We start from the raw sequence: 17,800 nt of genomic DNA, 5'->3' as shown, positions 1-17,800 counted from the left end.
TATTACAGTCAGTCTTAAGGGAACTGACTCATTATGCCAGACACAGTCTTCCCAGTGAAGGATATTCCACGCCAATGGTCTCACTTGTCATGGATATAGTACCTTATGTGCTATGTAATTAGGCTGAATTCATCTCTCAGCATCTCCCCTGCGCTATTTACTCATACCGAGCACATTATCCATTAACTTCCTCTACTTTCTGACATATAGTGTTCTTACAGCACATCTTGCCCAACCTGAATGTGTGAAATTTTGTATACATATATGTTTGAGAGGACAGCTTTACTTTGTGCCTACTGAATTTCAACCTCTTGGGTTAGGGGTACTGCAGGGTGGCTCTGAACTCTGATTATGTCATCCAAAGAAGTGAAATAACTTCACCTACAGGCACATGTGCTATCAATTCTAATGTGAACATTAGTTTCTTTGACAGAGAAATTCAAGTGGGAGTTAAGTCGTGTTTTCTTGCCAACAGCAAAAACAACACCTGCAATGGTATCTAACAATTATTGAATGTGTGCTTCTCTGCCAGTCATGGGCCTGATAACTTATAATCTATCCAATAAGTGCATTTTCTTATATCATTCCTTCCACAACCACCCTACAAGGTAGGTAGTATGATGATGTCCCCTTTACAAAGGAGGCAACCGGAGCTTAAAGAGGTTAAGCCTCTCGGATATGGCTGGCAGGTGGAGAATCTAAAGTTCAAACCCAGTTCTTACTTGTCCCCAGTTCTACCATGTCCCCAGGTCACTTGGGGACATCTATCCTCCCTAAGTAGAGGTCTACATTGTCTTACTCATTCTACTCCCTCTAACCATAACTTTTAAAAGCCCTTCTCATTTTCTGGAAGTCTCAACTTGTTCTGAACCTAATTCTCTCTGAAACCATTTACAAGTCATTTCTCCTTTTGTCCTCCTTGGCTGTGAGCCCTTTCTCTACCTGGCATTTGACAACATTATTTTTCGCAAAACTCCCAGTGCAGCCACATCCAGATCTTTAGCTCCAACCAGTTCCTTTTTTGGTCTCATCATTTGTAATTGTATTAGCATAATTTCATTTTTAAGAGCTTCCCAATCCACTGGAGTCATCTTTAATGAGGCAATGAGATCATACCTATTTTAACTAGGGTAAAGAGCTGCTTTTGAAATGTTCATATCCATGCCTGACAATGCCTAGTATATATATATTTTTTTACCTTGACTACCATAATTTTTAAGATAACACATCTACTTTTTCCCAGAGTTACTGCCCATTCAACATCACTAAGCTGTTCCTTGTTGGTTAGAATTAGAGCCAAATAAACAGACCCCATTGCTTTCTTTTGAGAAAGATACTATCAATATGGCACATCAAGACATTTATCGAATTACGAAATACAGATGAGTAAGAATTGCAACTACTTCTTAAGCACCTCTTAAAGATCTACTATACCCCACAAGTATACATAAAATTATACATACCATTTCCATATCAGAGTTTCAGTGTAAAAAGACTCATGGTGCTTAAAGACAGCTAATGAGTTTTTAATGGGTAAGAATACTTATCTATGAAAACTTAACATCAGTTATCCAATAAAAATCAGCACCATGCAACATATTTAGATGACAAAATGGATCTATCCTTACCTTTATTTCAACCTTCCACACATGGAGCCAGTCATCTGACATTTAAAGACTCTGCAAACTATATTTCATTCTACTACCCTTTTCATGCTAGTTCATATTCAAGCACCTCCATAAAGTCTGGTTTGACCAACCCAACTTCTTACCCCTATTAACAATTAATGCCAAAATGATCGATTTGCTAATTAATCATTTCACTGCTTCCCTAATATCTATTCCACTATTATCTCAAATTATTATTTAAATCAGTTACTACCATTTAACTTCTGTGTATCTATATTTTCTCCCCAAATATATCATAAATTTTTCTGAAGGAACATAAATGCCTCCAACATAAAAGGTTTCAGAACACAGCAATGTAGACATACTGTGAATGATTAATTATGGTCAATTAGATGTCACAATCAGGTTTATGGGGAAAATCTAAAAATAGAGACGTGATAAGATTTTAAATACCAAACTAATTCATATTCCTTATTTTTTAAACTTATTTTAATATCTCAGAAAAAGTACAATAGCGGAAGATTAGTTTTCGTGACAGATTCTATTGATAGCAAAGTTATTTTTCACCATGGGGCTTCTCACATTTTTCCCACACCTTGAGTCATTGCAACTTTTGATGAATTCCTCATAAACCCTTTGCTTGGTAACCAAAGATAATCTTGGTTCAATTCAAATCAACCAGCACTATCAGAGGTAACTCCACAGCGATATAAAATGAGAATATGAATGCATATTTAGCATAAGGAGCTCTTAATCTACGGGGTAATATCTGTGGTATAGTAGTCTTACTCCTCCTTACAAAGAAAGTAATATTATAGGCCAAACTTCAGGTCCTAAAAGAAATGTAAGTAAGGTACTTAAGAAGCCAAATAAGGAGAGATTTCACAGTCAGCTAAAGAGATCACTACTAGTTTCATGGAAGAGATAGCATTGGTGCCACAGACGTTGAATAATAGAAAGGCGAGGATCGGGAGTCCCAAGGCATATGGGGTAAAAGGTATATTCTGGCCAAAGCACAGACCACAGGGAAAGATGAGATACATTCAGTTAAAAAAAGAAAAAGTCGTATAAAAAATTTATAATCTCACTGAGAGCAAAAGGTGTACACAAAGTATAAAAGGGATAAGTCTCTGGCAAGGAGTTTGGGGCTGTATTGCAAGGGTTGGGAATGCCAGGCTGAAGCGTTGGTGCTTGATTGTGTAGGTCATGATGAGCTTTATTACCTTGTATTTATTCATGGGGAATGTGGAAATGGTCATGGAGACACACCCATTCCTTTGTGTTGGATGTCTTCCGTTAGTCCCTTCAGGTCCATCTTTACCTTGCTTAGTGGCTGGGAGGCTGGCTTATGTAGACTGAATCAACAGGCTCCCTTGGTAACTGACTTCTTTCCAACGGAAGCCTGGCAGAAGGGGGCGAGGGCTCTTTGTTCCATCCCCTGTCTGTGCACTGCATGTGCTGCTTCCCTCACTGGAGGTGAGGTGATCCTCTGCACAGCTCTTCGGCTCTGGGCTCTGGTAGCCACCCCAGCCCCCCATCCCCCTTCAGGACTGGGGTGGTTACAAATTATCTATTAAATTCCTGACAACTCACAAGTGTTCCATGTCTCCTGCTGAGACTCCCTGATAACAAGCTCCAGGTATTTAGAAGCCAAAAGGAAACTGAGGACCACAGTAGGTAGGGACACCAGGGCCTTTTCCTGAGAACCTGTACTCTTGCCCTCTACTAAGTAAAATTTCAAAAAAGAAACCTGAAGAGATAGGAGAAAGACTGCTTCTTTAAAACAATTGAGGTGAGTCCATGGTCTGCTGAAGTTCAGTCTTCTCTCATTTTTACTTCTTCTATCCCTGACTAAGTCACTAGCCTGAGGTCAACTATTTCTATCACCTGCTACCTCCTAGGAGGTTTCAGATCCTAGATCAGGGGTCCTCAAACTTTATAAACAGGGGGCCAGTTCACTGTCCCTCAGACCATTGGAGGGCCAGACTATAGTTTTAAAAAAAACCATGAACAAATTCCTATGCACACTGCACATATCTTATTTTGAAGTAAAAACACAAACGGGCAAAAACACCCGCATGTGGCCCGCGGGCTGTACGTAGTTTGAGGACGCCTGTAGAGCTTCCATCCTCTCTGTGCCAGGGACTGGCTGTATCCCCAAAACTTATAATGAATGTCTTTAAAAGTCTGTCCAGTCATTCGAGAAATGCAAATTCAAACTATAATGAGATACCACTTCAAAACCATTAGGATGGCTGTTATAAAAAAAAATAAAAATACATAAAAAAACAAGTGCTGGTGAAGATGTGGAGAAATTAGGATCTTTGGGTATTGCTGGGGGGAATGTAACATGGTGTAGCCACTGTGGAAAAACTGTATGGCAGTTCCTCAAAAAGTTAAACATAGAATTATCACAGGACCCAGCAATTCCACTCCTATATACTCAGAAGAATTAAAAGCAGGGACTCAAACAGATAATTGCACATCAATGTTCATAGTGGCATTATACACAATAGCCAAAGGTAGAAACAACCCAAAATGTGGTATGTACATTCAGCCTTAAAAAGAATGAAATTCTAACACCTGCTACACTATGAATGGACCTTGAAAACATTATGCTAAGTAAAATAAGCCAGACAAAAAAGGACAAATATATGATTCCATTTCTATGAGTTACTGGAGACAGCAAATTGATAAAGAATGCAGGACAGAGGTTACCAGAGGCTAGGCTAAGTGGAAATGGGGAGTTAGTGTTTAATGGATATAAAATTTCTATTTGGGGATGATAAAAAAGTTACAAAAATGGATTGTGGTGGTTGTTGTGCAAGATTGTAAATGTTCTTAATGTCACTGAATCCTAAACTTTAAAATGGTAAAAGAAAGAAAAAGTCTGTTAAATATTATGCAGCAGAGACCAAACACAAGACCCATCTAAAGGAAATATTAGTAGTTTAGAATTCCTAGAAACAATGAGAGAACACCAAGGGAGTGGTGGAGGAACTTAGACTGAGGCACAGGACAGGAAGTGCCGGGAGCTGAGGTCAGAGGGATTGTCACAAATATAAGCTGCTATGAATTTGTGGTTAGATTCATTTTGATTTTTCCCCTCATTGTACAAGAAAAAGGATATTTTAGGCTATAATTTTATGAAGACACCAAAAAATGTTAACAATAATTTGTTGGTTGAGGGTGGTTAGTAAGCCACTGACATATTTAAGTTCACATCTATTATATTAGTTTCCTTTTGCTACCGCAACAAATGACCACCAAGTTAGTAGCTCAAGTCAACTCAAGTTTATTATCTTACATTTAGCAAGTCAGAAATCCTACATCAGTTTTGTTGGGCTAAAGTCTAGATTTCAGCAGGGCTGCGTTCCTTCTGGAGGCTATAGGGTAGAATGTGTTTCTTTGCCTTGTGGGCATATGGCCTGGCATGTCTCTGACTTCTGTTTCCATCCTCGTGTCTCCTTTCTCTGACTCTAACTCTTTGGCTTCTGTCTTCATCTTTTAAGGACTTTATGATTAACAGTGGATCTAGCTGGCTAATCCAGGATAACCTTCCCATTTTAAGATCCCATATTTATTCACATCTTTAGGTTACTTTTTGACATGTAAGATCATGTCAAAAAGTACATCTACAGGTTCTAGGGATTCTAGAGAGCTGTATCTCCTCTGTGAAAGTTAAACTCATTCTTAACTCAGTCTTCTAGCACCAATCTGTATCAAATGTTCCAGCCAAATATCTATACCCCAGAATGATCAAGTGAGGTTACCTGTATTTCATTCTAGGGTAACCTTCTCACTTTATATTTTTATTTTCAAATTACCAAGCAGCTTACTTATGTAAACAGCACATTCAAATTAAGACACAAACACATTGCACATACTCACTTTGGTCTCAGTAAAAAGACAAGGGAAGTCAAAATGTTTGTGAATTTGTGCAAGTTCAATGACTAACAAGAATCTCAATTTTAAAAAGAGTGAGATTTAACTCGGTGTAAAACTCCATTTAAATCATAACTCAACTTCCCATATATAGAGAGACTTTAATCTGAAGCTATGAAGAAAGAATTATCTCCCTGCCCCCTTTTTATTCTTGAGTTGATTTAGTAGCTTTACCTAGAATGGATTAATTAGCTCCAAACTATTTAGCAATTGGAAGTTAAGTTTAATGGGGGCATGGGTGGGAAATGGGTTCCAAGTTAGTATTCTTATATCTACATGCAACCCAACCTTAAGGAAGTATAATCTGTAAAAACACAACTATAGGTTGAGTATCACAGGTTGAGTATCCCTTATTCAAAATGTTTGGGACCAGAAGCATTTCAGATTTGGGATTTTATCATATTTTGATATTTGCATATATATAATAAAATATCTTGCAGAGTAGACCCAAGTTTAAACATAACATTCATTTGTTTCATATATACCTTATATACATAGCCTGAGGGTAATTTTATATAATATTTTTAATACTTCTGTGCATGAAACAAAGTTTTGACTGCATTTTAACTTTCACATGTCACTTGAGTGTGAAATTTTCTAGTCGTGGCATCATGTTGGTACTTAAAAAGTTTTAGATTTTGGAGCATTTTGGATTTCAGATTTTTGGATTAGGGGCAATCAACATGTATTTTGGATTTTGTCCTCAGGTAGTCCTATATGTCACAAATGGATAGTTAGGTAAATATTTGTTTGTTTTTCTAGCCAAGAAAACAAATAACAAATATTACTTTAAAAACTACCATTGAAAACAAGCAATTTAGAAGATAAATGTCATTTTTAAATAAAAATAAATATTCTCTATTATATCCAAGACACAATGCATTTGATTCTCATCTAACTGTTAGTATCCCGTGTTATTCTTGTGCTGAGGTTGAATTTTAGCCCTAGTTTGTGCTAAGGAAAGTCCTTGTTCCATCATCTGAGCACAATGTCAGATCAAATATGTTAAAACAAAAGCAGTAACACCAGTCAGGAGCTGCAGCAGAGTGTCGTCATTTTGTGTATAAGACACATTTAAATGCCAGAAGGAATAATGCTCATGGATAAAAATGTGACATAAAACATATAGTTACTGGGTGCATTTAACTTACTAATATCCAGCTGATCTCAGACTTCAAAATGTGGCAGCTTTCCCAAATTCTACAAAACCTCCTAGTCTTACAAGGTAGTTTTTTTAAACCTTTTGTAGGATATTTCTTTAAGGTAAAACTAAATCCAGAGTAGTGATTTGAATCTTCACTTATAAAACAAGTCTCCAACTCATTGAACATCACCTTCAAAAAGACTGCAAACATGACTTAGCTATTATCTGTCAAGTTTGGGCATTTCATCACAGGTTAGTTTATCTTACTACCATCCATATCTTATTTTCCATTTTTCACAAACACAAAGAGTGAACCATCAGACAGATTTTAGCTCTTCAAACTGCTGACAGCAGAAATCAAGCCAGATATAAATATTTACATCATCAAAAGTAAATGTTTCTAAAATTCTAAACTCCAATGCATCTGAAAATTGATTTGGATCAGGTATATTTTACTGAATTGGAAAGATCACTTGTCCAAAAAATAAAAATCAAAAAGCCCAAACAAGAAACCCAAAATCATAACATATGAGTGACTTTTAACACCAGACTATCTCGTAGCCCCTTCTTTTTCAATAACTTTTTAGGGAGAAGCTGTTTTGACTTTTTTTTTTCTTTCACATCAACATTTTCCATTAAAAGGTTAAAGAATGGAAAGTGAAATGTATATATCCACTGTTGTGTTAGTGGTTTGCCACCTTTTCCATTCCACTTGTAAGACCCTTCAAACGCTTGCTCTAATTCTTGGGGAAAGATCCAGTTCCGTAACACTGCCTCAGGATCTGTCCTCTGCTGTCCTTGCCACCCTCCTGCCCCTGCCACCCCATCTTCAGCCTCGGTGCTTTAGCCCTGCTGGCCACCTTTCAGGTGATTTCTGGGACTCAGGTACCAAACCTCATTCTGTCTTGGGCTTTTAGGTTTTTCCTTTTTTTTTCTTCTCCAGTGCTTTTTCCTTTGCTTAGAATGCAATTATCCCCTCCAGTACCCTCTCCAAGAAAGAAAGGATGATGGAATACTAAGTCAAAACTCCAAGATTCCTTCTTAAATACTGACCAGTGAACTCACAAGTGTTCATGCCTTTAAATACATGATTCACCTTTCTAGAGAGAGGTGTGCATGGAAGCCACGGCAAGTTCCTCTTAGGATTTATAAAAGTAAAACTACAAATGGTAATTAGGGCAGCTTAGTTTTCTATAGAACCAGAACAATAAAACAAATGACCTACATAGGACCTTTCCACAATAATGCTTCTTAAGTCATATTTAAAATAGCACACAAATACTATAAGAACGAAATGACTGCAATCACATGCAATGCCTCTTGAATCCCACCTTGGGACCTGAGTCAAAGTCACTAACAATTTTTTGTTGATCATTAGTTGTTTTTAATTTGTGACAGTTACATGGTAGGAGAAAATATATTCTAATATATCAAAAGGGGAAAAATTAACTTATAATCTTTGTGCTACGTATGGTGAACAGACCACATAAAGAGAGAGCAAAGCCCAATGAGCCCAGCCCTGGAGAATCAGCTGCCAGCAGTAACAAAAGTTGCTATAGTTTTAACCCCAATTTTTTGCACACAAATGATTTTCCATTTCTCTTGAGTTCACAACAGCTAAATCACCTTCAAACACAATTTTCTGCATGTGCAATTTTTTTTCTCCCTTTGACAACCTACTCAACAGTAAAATGTAGCCAAATAGACATGAACCAGCAAAAGAAATTGCTAGATTCCAGTGATGAGGAGACCCTATGGGCATGATGCCCTTCCACAAATTAAGGAGGAGCTCATCCTGGAGGGGGGGGGGTGGAGAGGGAAGGAGGGATTTAGAGGGGAAATCCCAATGCACAGCTCAGCATTTCTGGGCAGCAGCTAGGATTCTTAACCAGCAAGACACCTCTAGGAAGATTAATTATTGATTTTGTTATATATCATGTAAGGTGATTTTTGTTTGTTTTTCCTCCTAGGATGATAAAGGTCTGATTTTACTTTTGTTAATTATTTTCTCTCACTTTGTTGAGGTTAAAAGAAGGCCTAGCAAAACAGTGTCTGGGAGGAAGGATTTTCCCAGCATGATATACAGGGGTGGCAGCTATGTTTTCTATTATCCTTCCTGGGATACCAAGGCTTAGGAACCCAGGCAACCCTCAGAGGGTACAGAGTAATTAAGAAGCATGAGAATTTGACGAGCTAGGGAGAAAAAGCACAATTTAGACATATATTTGTTGCCAGTAGGTCTGAGGTCTGTGGGAATACTAGGTAGAAAGACAAACTCATCACAGAGCTTCAGCCTTGAGGCTGAAGATTCAGAAGCAGCACTGCCCGGTCCCCAACTCAGGATGGACGCGACACAGTGGCTTACCTTCCTTCCCCCGGTGTTGATGCGAAGGGGCGTCAGAAAGGGGTCGAAGATCATGTGGCTGGTCTCTATGTTGACTGGCGACTGCCGCTTCCCCACAGAGCAAAGGTTCCAGGCTGAGTTCACCAATCCCCAGAAAGAAGGAACTAGAAACAAAAAAAAAAAATTGTAGAATTAGGCTGGGTAGAAGTTGGGGAAGCAAAGTAAAAAGAGCCACGTACAAAAGTGGTAAAATCAAAGAGAACCACCACGTTTCTACCCGTGGAGATCCTTGGGTGTGTTGCTATGGTGCTTTCCTGGCCTACATCCTGGTCAATTTCTCTAAGTCCTGCATTCATGATCGTCTATGGTCAGATTTTCTTGTTTCAGGCCCTGTGGCCTCTTTGCTGAGTGCTGTCGGCATTACTGCTTTAATGCTAACATCATCTTTTAAGCCTCATCATCTTTGCAGTACGTCTGAGATACACCAAATACTCATATTTAGCAATTCCTGAGTTGATGTTCTGCTGCTCTCCTATCTGGCAAGAATGATGTGAAAACCAACCTTGTCCTACTTAGAAGGGACTCGAAGCTATTCAAATACGGTATCATTCAACATATTCAAGGTGTTTTTCTGTGGGTTGTCAAGACCAAACTGAGGGAATTATTTTTATGACCACCAATCAATGCCAGACAGGAGCTTAGCAACTTGATTTGTCTTTGTTTAGTGCAGCACTGTGTCGTTAACCTGATGTACCAGCAGCTGAGGAATGTGCTCACTGGATAGGCAGAAAAAATGACATCGAGTGCTGAGTGCAAACATCCAGAGGAAACTGTCTACTCATTTTCAGTGTCACATTAAAACATCTATTAGAGGAAATTTCTCTGGCAATTTCCGGTCCTATTTCCTTCTATTTAAGCAAGTTATCAAGGCAAGCTGGGGGAGAACCAACCTCCAGATTTTATGTCCGTGAAGACCAGAAACTATACCTTCAATCTTCCTGCCCTTTGCAGTATTTTCACTGAGGCCCTGAATCCATGTGTCTTTCATATGACCTTGAGACTATATGGTCATTCATTCATTCATCCACCCACAGTACATGCAGTGACTCCTGTCTTGTGTCCTGGCCTGGGTTAGGTTAGATCTCGAGGAAAGCAGAAAAGCACAAGAACAACTCACACACCAGGAAGGTGAGATGAAGTCGAGCATGTTAGAAGACTATATATATGTCATGAGACATGAGGGGCACCCAACTCTGTTCTAGTAGCGTGGAGTCAGGGAGTCATTCCTGGAGAAGATAAGCCTAGTGATCAAGTCACAGCTCTCTTAAATGTCCTCTCTGGAATTCAAATTTAATTAAACTCAAATTTAATGCAACCTTTAATTTACAGCAGCCATCATCCCTGTGCCCATAACATAGATGGAGAAAACTGAGGCAAGAGAGGGGTTTGGCAGATACTTGTCAAAGATACACTGTAAGACACCCGTAATTCAGGAGAAGAATTGGGCTAGATGGTACATCAAGTCTCATCTAAATAGAAAATTCTATGACCTTCTTATTTGTCACGGGCAACTGTAGCGTAAGTGGGAGGAGAACTAAAAACGAGTTTCTTGAATTCCAAGACAAACACTTCCACATCAAAATAAGATGAGCCTCATTGTAAAATATGACAAATACCTAATCTGGTTTAATCTATGCCATAAACCTTCGGTGGCTCTCTTCCCTTTAAGAAGTTTGAATTGGCTTTCTAGCCATTAATGATTTTCAAGGTGGCAGCAATGGCCAGAGTTACAGAGGGAGGAAGAGGACAATGATGAGTAGGAAAAAATATAGAACATTTACACTTGTACATGTGCTCTTTTGACACTCATTTCTTATCCTTGCTCAGAATATGTTATCTCTATAAGTTATTTAACATGTTTAGAAGGTACCCTGTCCTAGCAAAACTATAATATTTAAGAAAGTTTTTGCATAATGAATGTACATTAAAAAGTATAAACTTCTGTCTTCTTTAAATTGCTTTTTTTTTAAAAAAAACACTGACTTAATATATATACTTATTCTTTAGTCATGTCAAATGTATTATAAAAAATAAAGCCTGATTTGGGGAATGCTCTTTGTCAGTGATGCACATAAAAGTGGCAAATGTGAGGGTGCCAGGGTTATGGTCATGGCACTGCCACAAGTGAGCCATGTGACCTTAAATAAGTCACATACCCTCTGGACCTTGGTCGGTCTCTATGGCCCCTGTGGCAGGCTGAATAATGGCTCCCTGACAAAGATGTCCACATCCTCATCCTCTGAACCTGGGAATATCCTATTTTACATGGGAAAAGGTGTTTTGCAGATGTGATTAAGCGAAGCATCTTGAGATGGGGAGATTATCCAGGATTATCTGGGTGGGCCGATGTAATTATAAGAGTCTTTATACGAGAAAAGGTAGGAGGGTCAGAGACACAGAGAAAAGACAAACATGGAAACAGAGGTCAGAGAGCAGAGAACATAACTGCTAACTCTGAAAATGGAGAAAGGGGCACAAACCAAGGAATGCAGGTGGTCTCTGCAAGCTGGAAGACTTAAGACAACGGGTTCCCCACCTAGAGCCTCCAGAAGAAATACTGGCCTTCTGATACCATGATTTTAACCCCATGAGAGTCATTTTGGACTACTGACCTCCAGAAACGTAAATAATAAATGTTATTTTAAACCACTCATCTGAGATCATTTGTTACAGCAGTAATAGGAAACTAATGACTTTTACCCTTAAAACTGTGTGTGACAATAATGTCTTTGACAATCAAGACATCCATGATGTCTGGCGGGGGCAGTGCCTTCCCTGGAAGACAGCTGTGTAACAAACGTAGTTACACAGCTGGTGCACGCTGCATTTCATCTACTCCCATGAAAATCACTAACAAAACTAATCCCAAGCCCGTAACTGGATTGTAAGACTGCTGTTATGTGGCAAGATGGGTGGGCAGCTGCCGCCGTGCCTGACTAATAAACGTCATACCCCAAAAGTCCCCCCCTCCAACAAAAACACAAACAGCAAAAACTTTATGCGAACATCTGCCTTCCCTTTTATTGGACATGGAATTCTTTATGACACACAGTTGGGGGGTTTTATAGTCCCACTTCACTATCAAGGCCTATGTCTCTGATTCTAGCCGCATGCTCAGCCAATTGAGGAATAACTGAAAAACAGGCTCCCGTGTTCAGCTGTGCCTCTCATTTGCTCTACTCCTAAAGGGGTGTCTAAGTACATTTGCTGCTGGATTGCTGATTTAAGTCAGCCATAAATTAATAGCCTTTCAGAAAGAGAAGCCACCATGGAGCTCACCTGATCTAAACACATACATGAAATTAAGACCACAGAGGCAGAGGGTAAAGTTCTCAACCCAAGGCCACACAGCCAGGTAGAGGCAAGGAAGGACAGAGGAAAGTCCAGGACTCCAGTTCTTGAGGTTTCTGGTGTGATGGAGCCTCCGCTGCTCTAAACCCCTTCCTCCCCAGCTCCATGCATGAGCAGATTATTGTAGCCAGGAAATTTCAGAATTAATTACTGCCATGCCCTTGCAAGACTTTTCCTACCCTTTCTCTTTTGGTAAAATCAAGAGTAACATTAGTGCCTGTTTTCCAGTTAAAGTACATTTCAAGTCCAAAGGTTCAAATCAAACTGCTTTGAAAGTCAACTGTCCCAAGCAGAGTGAGGATTTTAGAAGAGCCATACAACCATGGGGTAAAGTAGACACAATGGTCTAGGTGGTGAAAGGCCTTCAGTCCAGGAGAGGGAGGATGTGTGTGTGTCCCATGTGTGGGGTCCCAAAGAGACCTGATTAGGATAGGTCTTCTGGAAGAGCTGCTCCAGGGATAGTGTCCTGGGGCCAGCTGGACGGGGCAGGTTTTAGTCTAGATAAAGGAGACGTCACTGCTGTTAGGAGCAGTGTTAGGTGTTGGGGGCAATACTTAAAGCTGAAGCTAGTCCAGGGACCTCAAGTGCCAAACGGACCAGAGATAGGTCTGCCCATGTGGTGTCATCTAGACGCCATGAAAAAGCTTTAGGATAAAGGCTGTGAAAATAGGAGCATATTAAGTGTCCATGTTTATCCTGGTATGGGATCGAGTGGGCTGACTTTCCATGCCGTGCAAGGATGGACGTATGAACTGAGGCTTCAAGATTTAGAGTGAGAAACTCACCCTCTGGGCTTGTGCAGAACCCTCAGTTACCCCCAAGGTTCTAGTACTTTACCATCCTCCATAGTGTTGTCCTCCAGGTTTATAGACACCCAGTGTCACCTCTGGGAACAGAGGTAAAGTTATAAAATACTGTGGCACTGCTTCTATTTCCAAATTCAGAGAATCAGTGTTAAATTCTTTTGCCTCTTAGTTTCCATGGCTATCCCAATAAATCAGATTTTTTTAAGCTTTTATTTTTTAAAGCATCAGTTATTATGGCTTATTAGCTAAGGCTGTTGTCTTTTTCTAGCTTGATCGATACCACTTATTGTTGAAAAGATGTAAATAGAGCAAAATTAAGGGAGAATTACTCTAATTAATGGACAACTGGTATGAAAATGTTTGAATTTCATCATCCCTGGCATCCTTTTTACACAATCTTCTAATTTACATATAAACTAGAACACACAACAGACCTGAATATTTTTGCAAGTTAATTTTCACAGAGCCTAAACCATGGAACTTAACTGCTGCATCACGGCTATGTGTTATCTTGCCAAAATATTTCCCCATAGCAGTACTGCCATTCTTACCATCAACTACAAATAAATCCCAAACAGTCTCTTGGCTCTGGGTCCAGCGAGTTATGAAAAAAAGATGCTCAGTGACTCTGTGATTTCAACTGCTTAAATCGTGAGCGTTGGCAAACTGAAAGCAAAATCTATCAGCTGCTTGTTCCAACCAGTGAAACAAAAAAAGTTCCAGTTTAGTTTATTAACACACCTTGGCAACTCCCAGACAAAAACAACAAAAGCTGCCACCAAAACAAGAAACAGGTCAGGAGAGCCAGGAACCAGAGGAGTCAAGTCCAAGAGTGAGAGTTAAAATTTGCCTTGATGACGTTTTTGTCCTAGCGAAGGTGCTCCAAAGACACACATCATGCTTTCAGGCATCCTCCTGTCCATTTGTCCTGAGCCAGCAGAATTTGCTTTTGTGGGCAGGATGTTAGGAATTAATTTATACACCTTATGTGAATTTTCTAAATCCTATGAGAAGATAAATTCAATTCAAAAGCATTTCCTGACAGCCTGGGATGTGCCAGGCATTAGGCTTGGCACTGGGAATCCATACAGCCAATGTCTGCTGAGGACCTACTACGTGCCAAGGCACTGCCCTCACTCCCGGGTAGTCGGTAATGAATGAAACAGATACGGCTCCCGTTCTCATGAATCTTGCTGTCTAGTGGGAAATATGGGAGATGAAAAGTTTATACATGCCTACCTATGTAATTAAAACTTTGGGTAAGCATGCTGCAGGGATGATTAAGACAGGGACGCATATAGCATAAGGCACGGATGGAGTCAGCGCCGAGGTAGAATGGTCAGGGATGATCTCTCTGGAAGTAACACCTAAAAGACCCTTAGAAGCACTTGGAGAAGTTGCTTCTGAATGGCAGCAGAGGAAAGGTGTCCACAACAGAGGAGAAGACGTTGGTGTATTCAAGGAAACTGAAGGGAAGCCAGTTGACTTGAGCCTGATGGACCACATGAGAAAAGTGAGATGAGATGGGGCCGGCCAGGTAGACCAGGAACAGATGGTTCAGGGCACCGCAGACCACAAGAAGGGGTTTGTGTTTTATTCCACTGTAATAGAAACCTGCGGAGAGTTTTGTCTGATTTGTGAATTAAAAGCAAGTATCTGTCTTGGCTGGAAAACAGCCAAGAGTGAGCTTGATTACCCTCGGAGTAGTTTGAATGGGAAAAGAATTGGTTTCCAAGCAACAGTTGGGGACACAGGTTTTTATGTGAATTTAATCCTATTGCTTTGGGTGTGTTCGAATTTTATATCAAAAGCAGAACTAATTGAATGTTTTAAAAACTATTCTCTTCAGCATATGTGCCAACAAAATAGCACCATCCTAGGATCCAGCTAGTGCTTTACAAGTCATGTGAAGCAAGAAATATTTTCATGAAGAGACTCAGAGAAGGCAATCTTCTCTCGTCTTCAAGCCATAAACTAAGTCCCCCAACTTTTTGGTCAAAGGAAAGCAAATGAAAGTTGGGAAAATGAATATTGGCATAAAACATACCTAAAGTGAATTCAATCCTACAAATAAAGCCTTCCACTTCAATATAGCCATCTCTACTTTGGGGTTATAAAACATATGAATACATTTTAAATAAGAACTCATATCTTTGCCCTGCTCTTTCCCTCACTGATGCTGATTTACTGTCCCTTCCTCTATTCTCAACTGTAATAAATCTCCACTTTGAGCCATTATTAATGAGCATGTTTAAAATACCCACTGCTGCAGGCTTGTGGTCCCTTTCTGATTTCAGATTTATTTCACAGAGGGAATCAGCCTTGAAACTAACCCTTTCGTTGCTGGATTCTTCCTCAATTTGCTGCTGGGAACCCTGATTCACAGTACAGGGAGGGTCCTCAACGAGTGCTTCCCATTCTTTCATTTGGGACCTTTAAGGAGTTGTATATATCCTATTTAACACATCATCATTAATGTGTGCATTCATCTAAAAAATTAATAGACTGTCACTAATGAACCAGGGATAGAAAGATAAATGAAATGCCCCACACACTTAAGGACACTCAGTATGGTGAGAAGATGAGTAAGCTAACAAACAGTTATAACAAAACATGATATGTGTTCTCATAAAGGTATGTGCACATTAAAGCTTAAATGCAGAGAAAGGAGCAAGGTGCCCCAGACCTTTTTCTCAAGTGCCAGGGTAAGCCTTGCTGGCAGAGGTGGGCATTGCTGCCAGGCATAAAAGTCTTGTAACTTGTTAAAACAGTGAAGCATTTCCTCATACCAAGAGACATGCAGTTCTAACAACGGAGATGAATTATCCCTGGAATATGAATTACTATCACACAGGGAAAATTTAAGCCACTACATCTTCTGACTTCTCCAATTGGGAGAGTATAGGAGGAAGATTGTGAGCTACCACGTCCTCACCATAGAACCAGGAGCAGGTGGCTAAATTTCTATAGCCTTAGTTTTTCTATCTGTAAAATGGGGATGATAGCTACTTCAGAGTCAGTGGGAAGATTAAGTGAGAACATATTTATCAAAGATCTAGCATAATATTGGTTCTATAATAGATATTTAATGATGTTGGAGAAGGGGTTGAGTGGGGTGACACCACACCAGGGAACAGCATGGGCCACACTGTGATTCTGTCACTGCAGTGTCCTCAGGGCAGAGAGAAGAGAGGGTGAAGGATCCAGGCAGGAAGGTGAGGAGAGGCAGCTTTCAGATGCCCACACAACCCAGCCTGCTTTCAGAGCAGGGAGCTCTGAAGAGAGTCTAGGTCATAGGGTTAGCTGCTTAATTTCATACTTTTAATGAGCCACGTGCAATTATTTCTTAGATCCATAGCTCTCAGTGACTGGATGAATGGGGGTAGTGAGCAATACTGTGGGTCATCCAGGGTTTGAACTCCAAGGAAAGATGATTTTAATTTAGCTTTTGGAGGTTGTCAGGTTATTTGCTTGTATAGCAGCGGCTTCATCCTCCTCCTCGTTTGTGCTTGGTTCCCACGTGGTACCTGGCTTGCATCCCTGAAAGCACATTGCTTGTGAGTGAAGGGAAAGGAAGGAAGGTGGTTTTCTTTTTCTGATCACTCATCATTTAATAAGCTCTGGGCTGGGAACTTGACATATCTTGCTTAATCTTCTTCAAAATTCTGGGAGATAACATTACCATTTTCCTATAGATGAGAAAAATAAGATTCAAAGAGGTTCAATGACTTTCCAAGGTCATTTGGCCAGTAAGTAAAGGGACTAGAATTTGAGATCAGTTTTTTTCTTTAAAACAAAGCAGTGCCTGTGTTGGACTATGTCAAACAACACACAGGTATACAGAGCAAGAGGTAATCATCTCTCCTTTCCTCCAGTGACACCTTTGAAGTAGCCAGTGTGGACAGTGTATTAAGCATCATTCAGTATCATTTGTTACGCTCAAACAAACACACCCAAATACAGACTCACATTTTGAGGAGTTCTTTTTATAAAACTACTTTTTGTTTCAGTAATATTATGCCATGGAGGTCCCTCCATGTCAATACTAATAGAGCTACTCATTCCTGTGTAAGAGTACGGAACTTCTATACTTTGAATGTATCTTACTTTTCCCAACCATTCCCTAAATGAAAGACAAGTTTATTTTCACCTTATTTTACCATTAAAATCAATGCTGTAGTAAAGAGTCCCAAAGATGGTCTTTTTTTTGTATCAGCGCTTTCATCTCAGTAGGAAAGATTCCTAAAGGTAGCATTTTTCTGTCAAGGTATGCACATGCTTTATTTTATTAGATGCTGTCAGATGCATTTAAAAGATACTGGTGGTATCTATGAATATTTACACTCCTATCAGCTGTGTGTGATGTGTCCATTTCCCCACAATCTCCATAGCATTGGATGTTATTTATTATTTATTTACTTTTGGCAATCTAACAGAAAAAAAATGGTATCTCATTGATTTAATTTGCATTTCCTAACCATGGCTGAGGTTGAATATATTCTCATATGCTCATCGGTTATTT

At 39.6% G+C, this 17,800-nt stretch overlaps 1 protein-coding gene across 1 annotated transcript in view; it reads right to left on the bottom strand.

The window, feature by feature from the left end:
- The window catches only part of CA10 (carbonic anhydrase 10), a 464,685-nt gene that overhangs the window by 257,325 nt on the left and 189,560 nt on the right, over positions 1 to 17,800 (bottom strand). Inside the window, exon 4 of the mRNA XM_020280899.2 lies at positions 9,083 to 9,225. Coding sequence (XP_020136488.1) covers positions 9,083 to 9,225 — 143 coding nt within the window. The remainder of the gene's footprint in view (positions 1 to 9,082; positions 9,226 to 17,800) is intronic.

Source organism: Microcebus murinus, chromosome 18, assembly GCF_040939455.1.
Source record: "Microcebus murinus isolate Inina chromosome 18, M.murinus_Inina_mat1.0, whole genome shotgun sequence".
NCBI classification, from domain to species: domain Eukaryota; kingdom Metazoa; phylum Chordata; class Mammalia; order Primates; family Cheirogaleidae; genus Microcebus; species Microcebus murinus.
The sequence above is the reverse complement of the archived record's forward strand: the minus strand, read 5'-3'. Positions and strand labels throughout refer to the sequence as shown.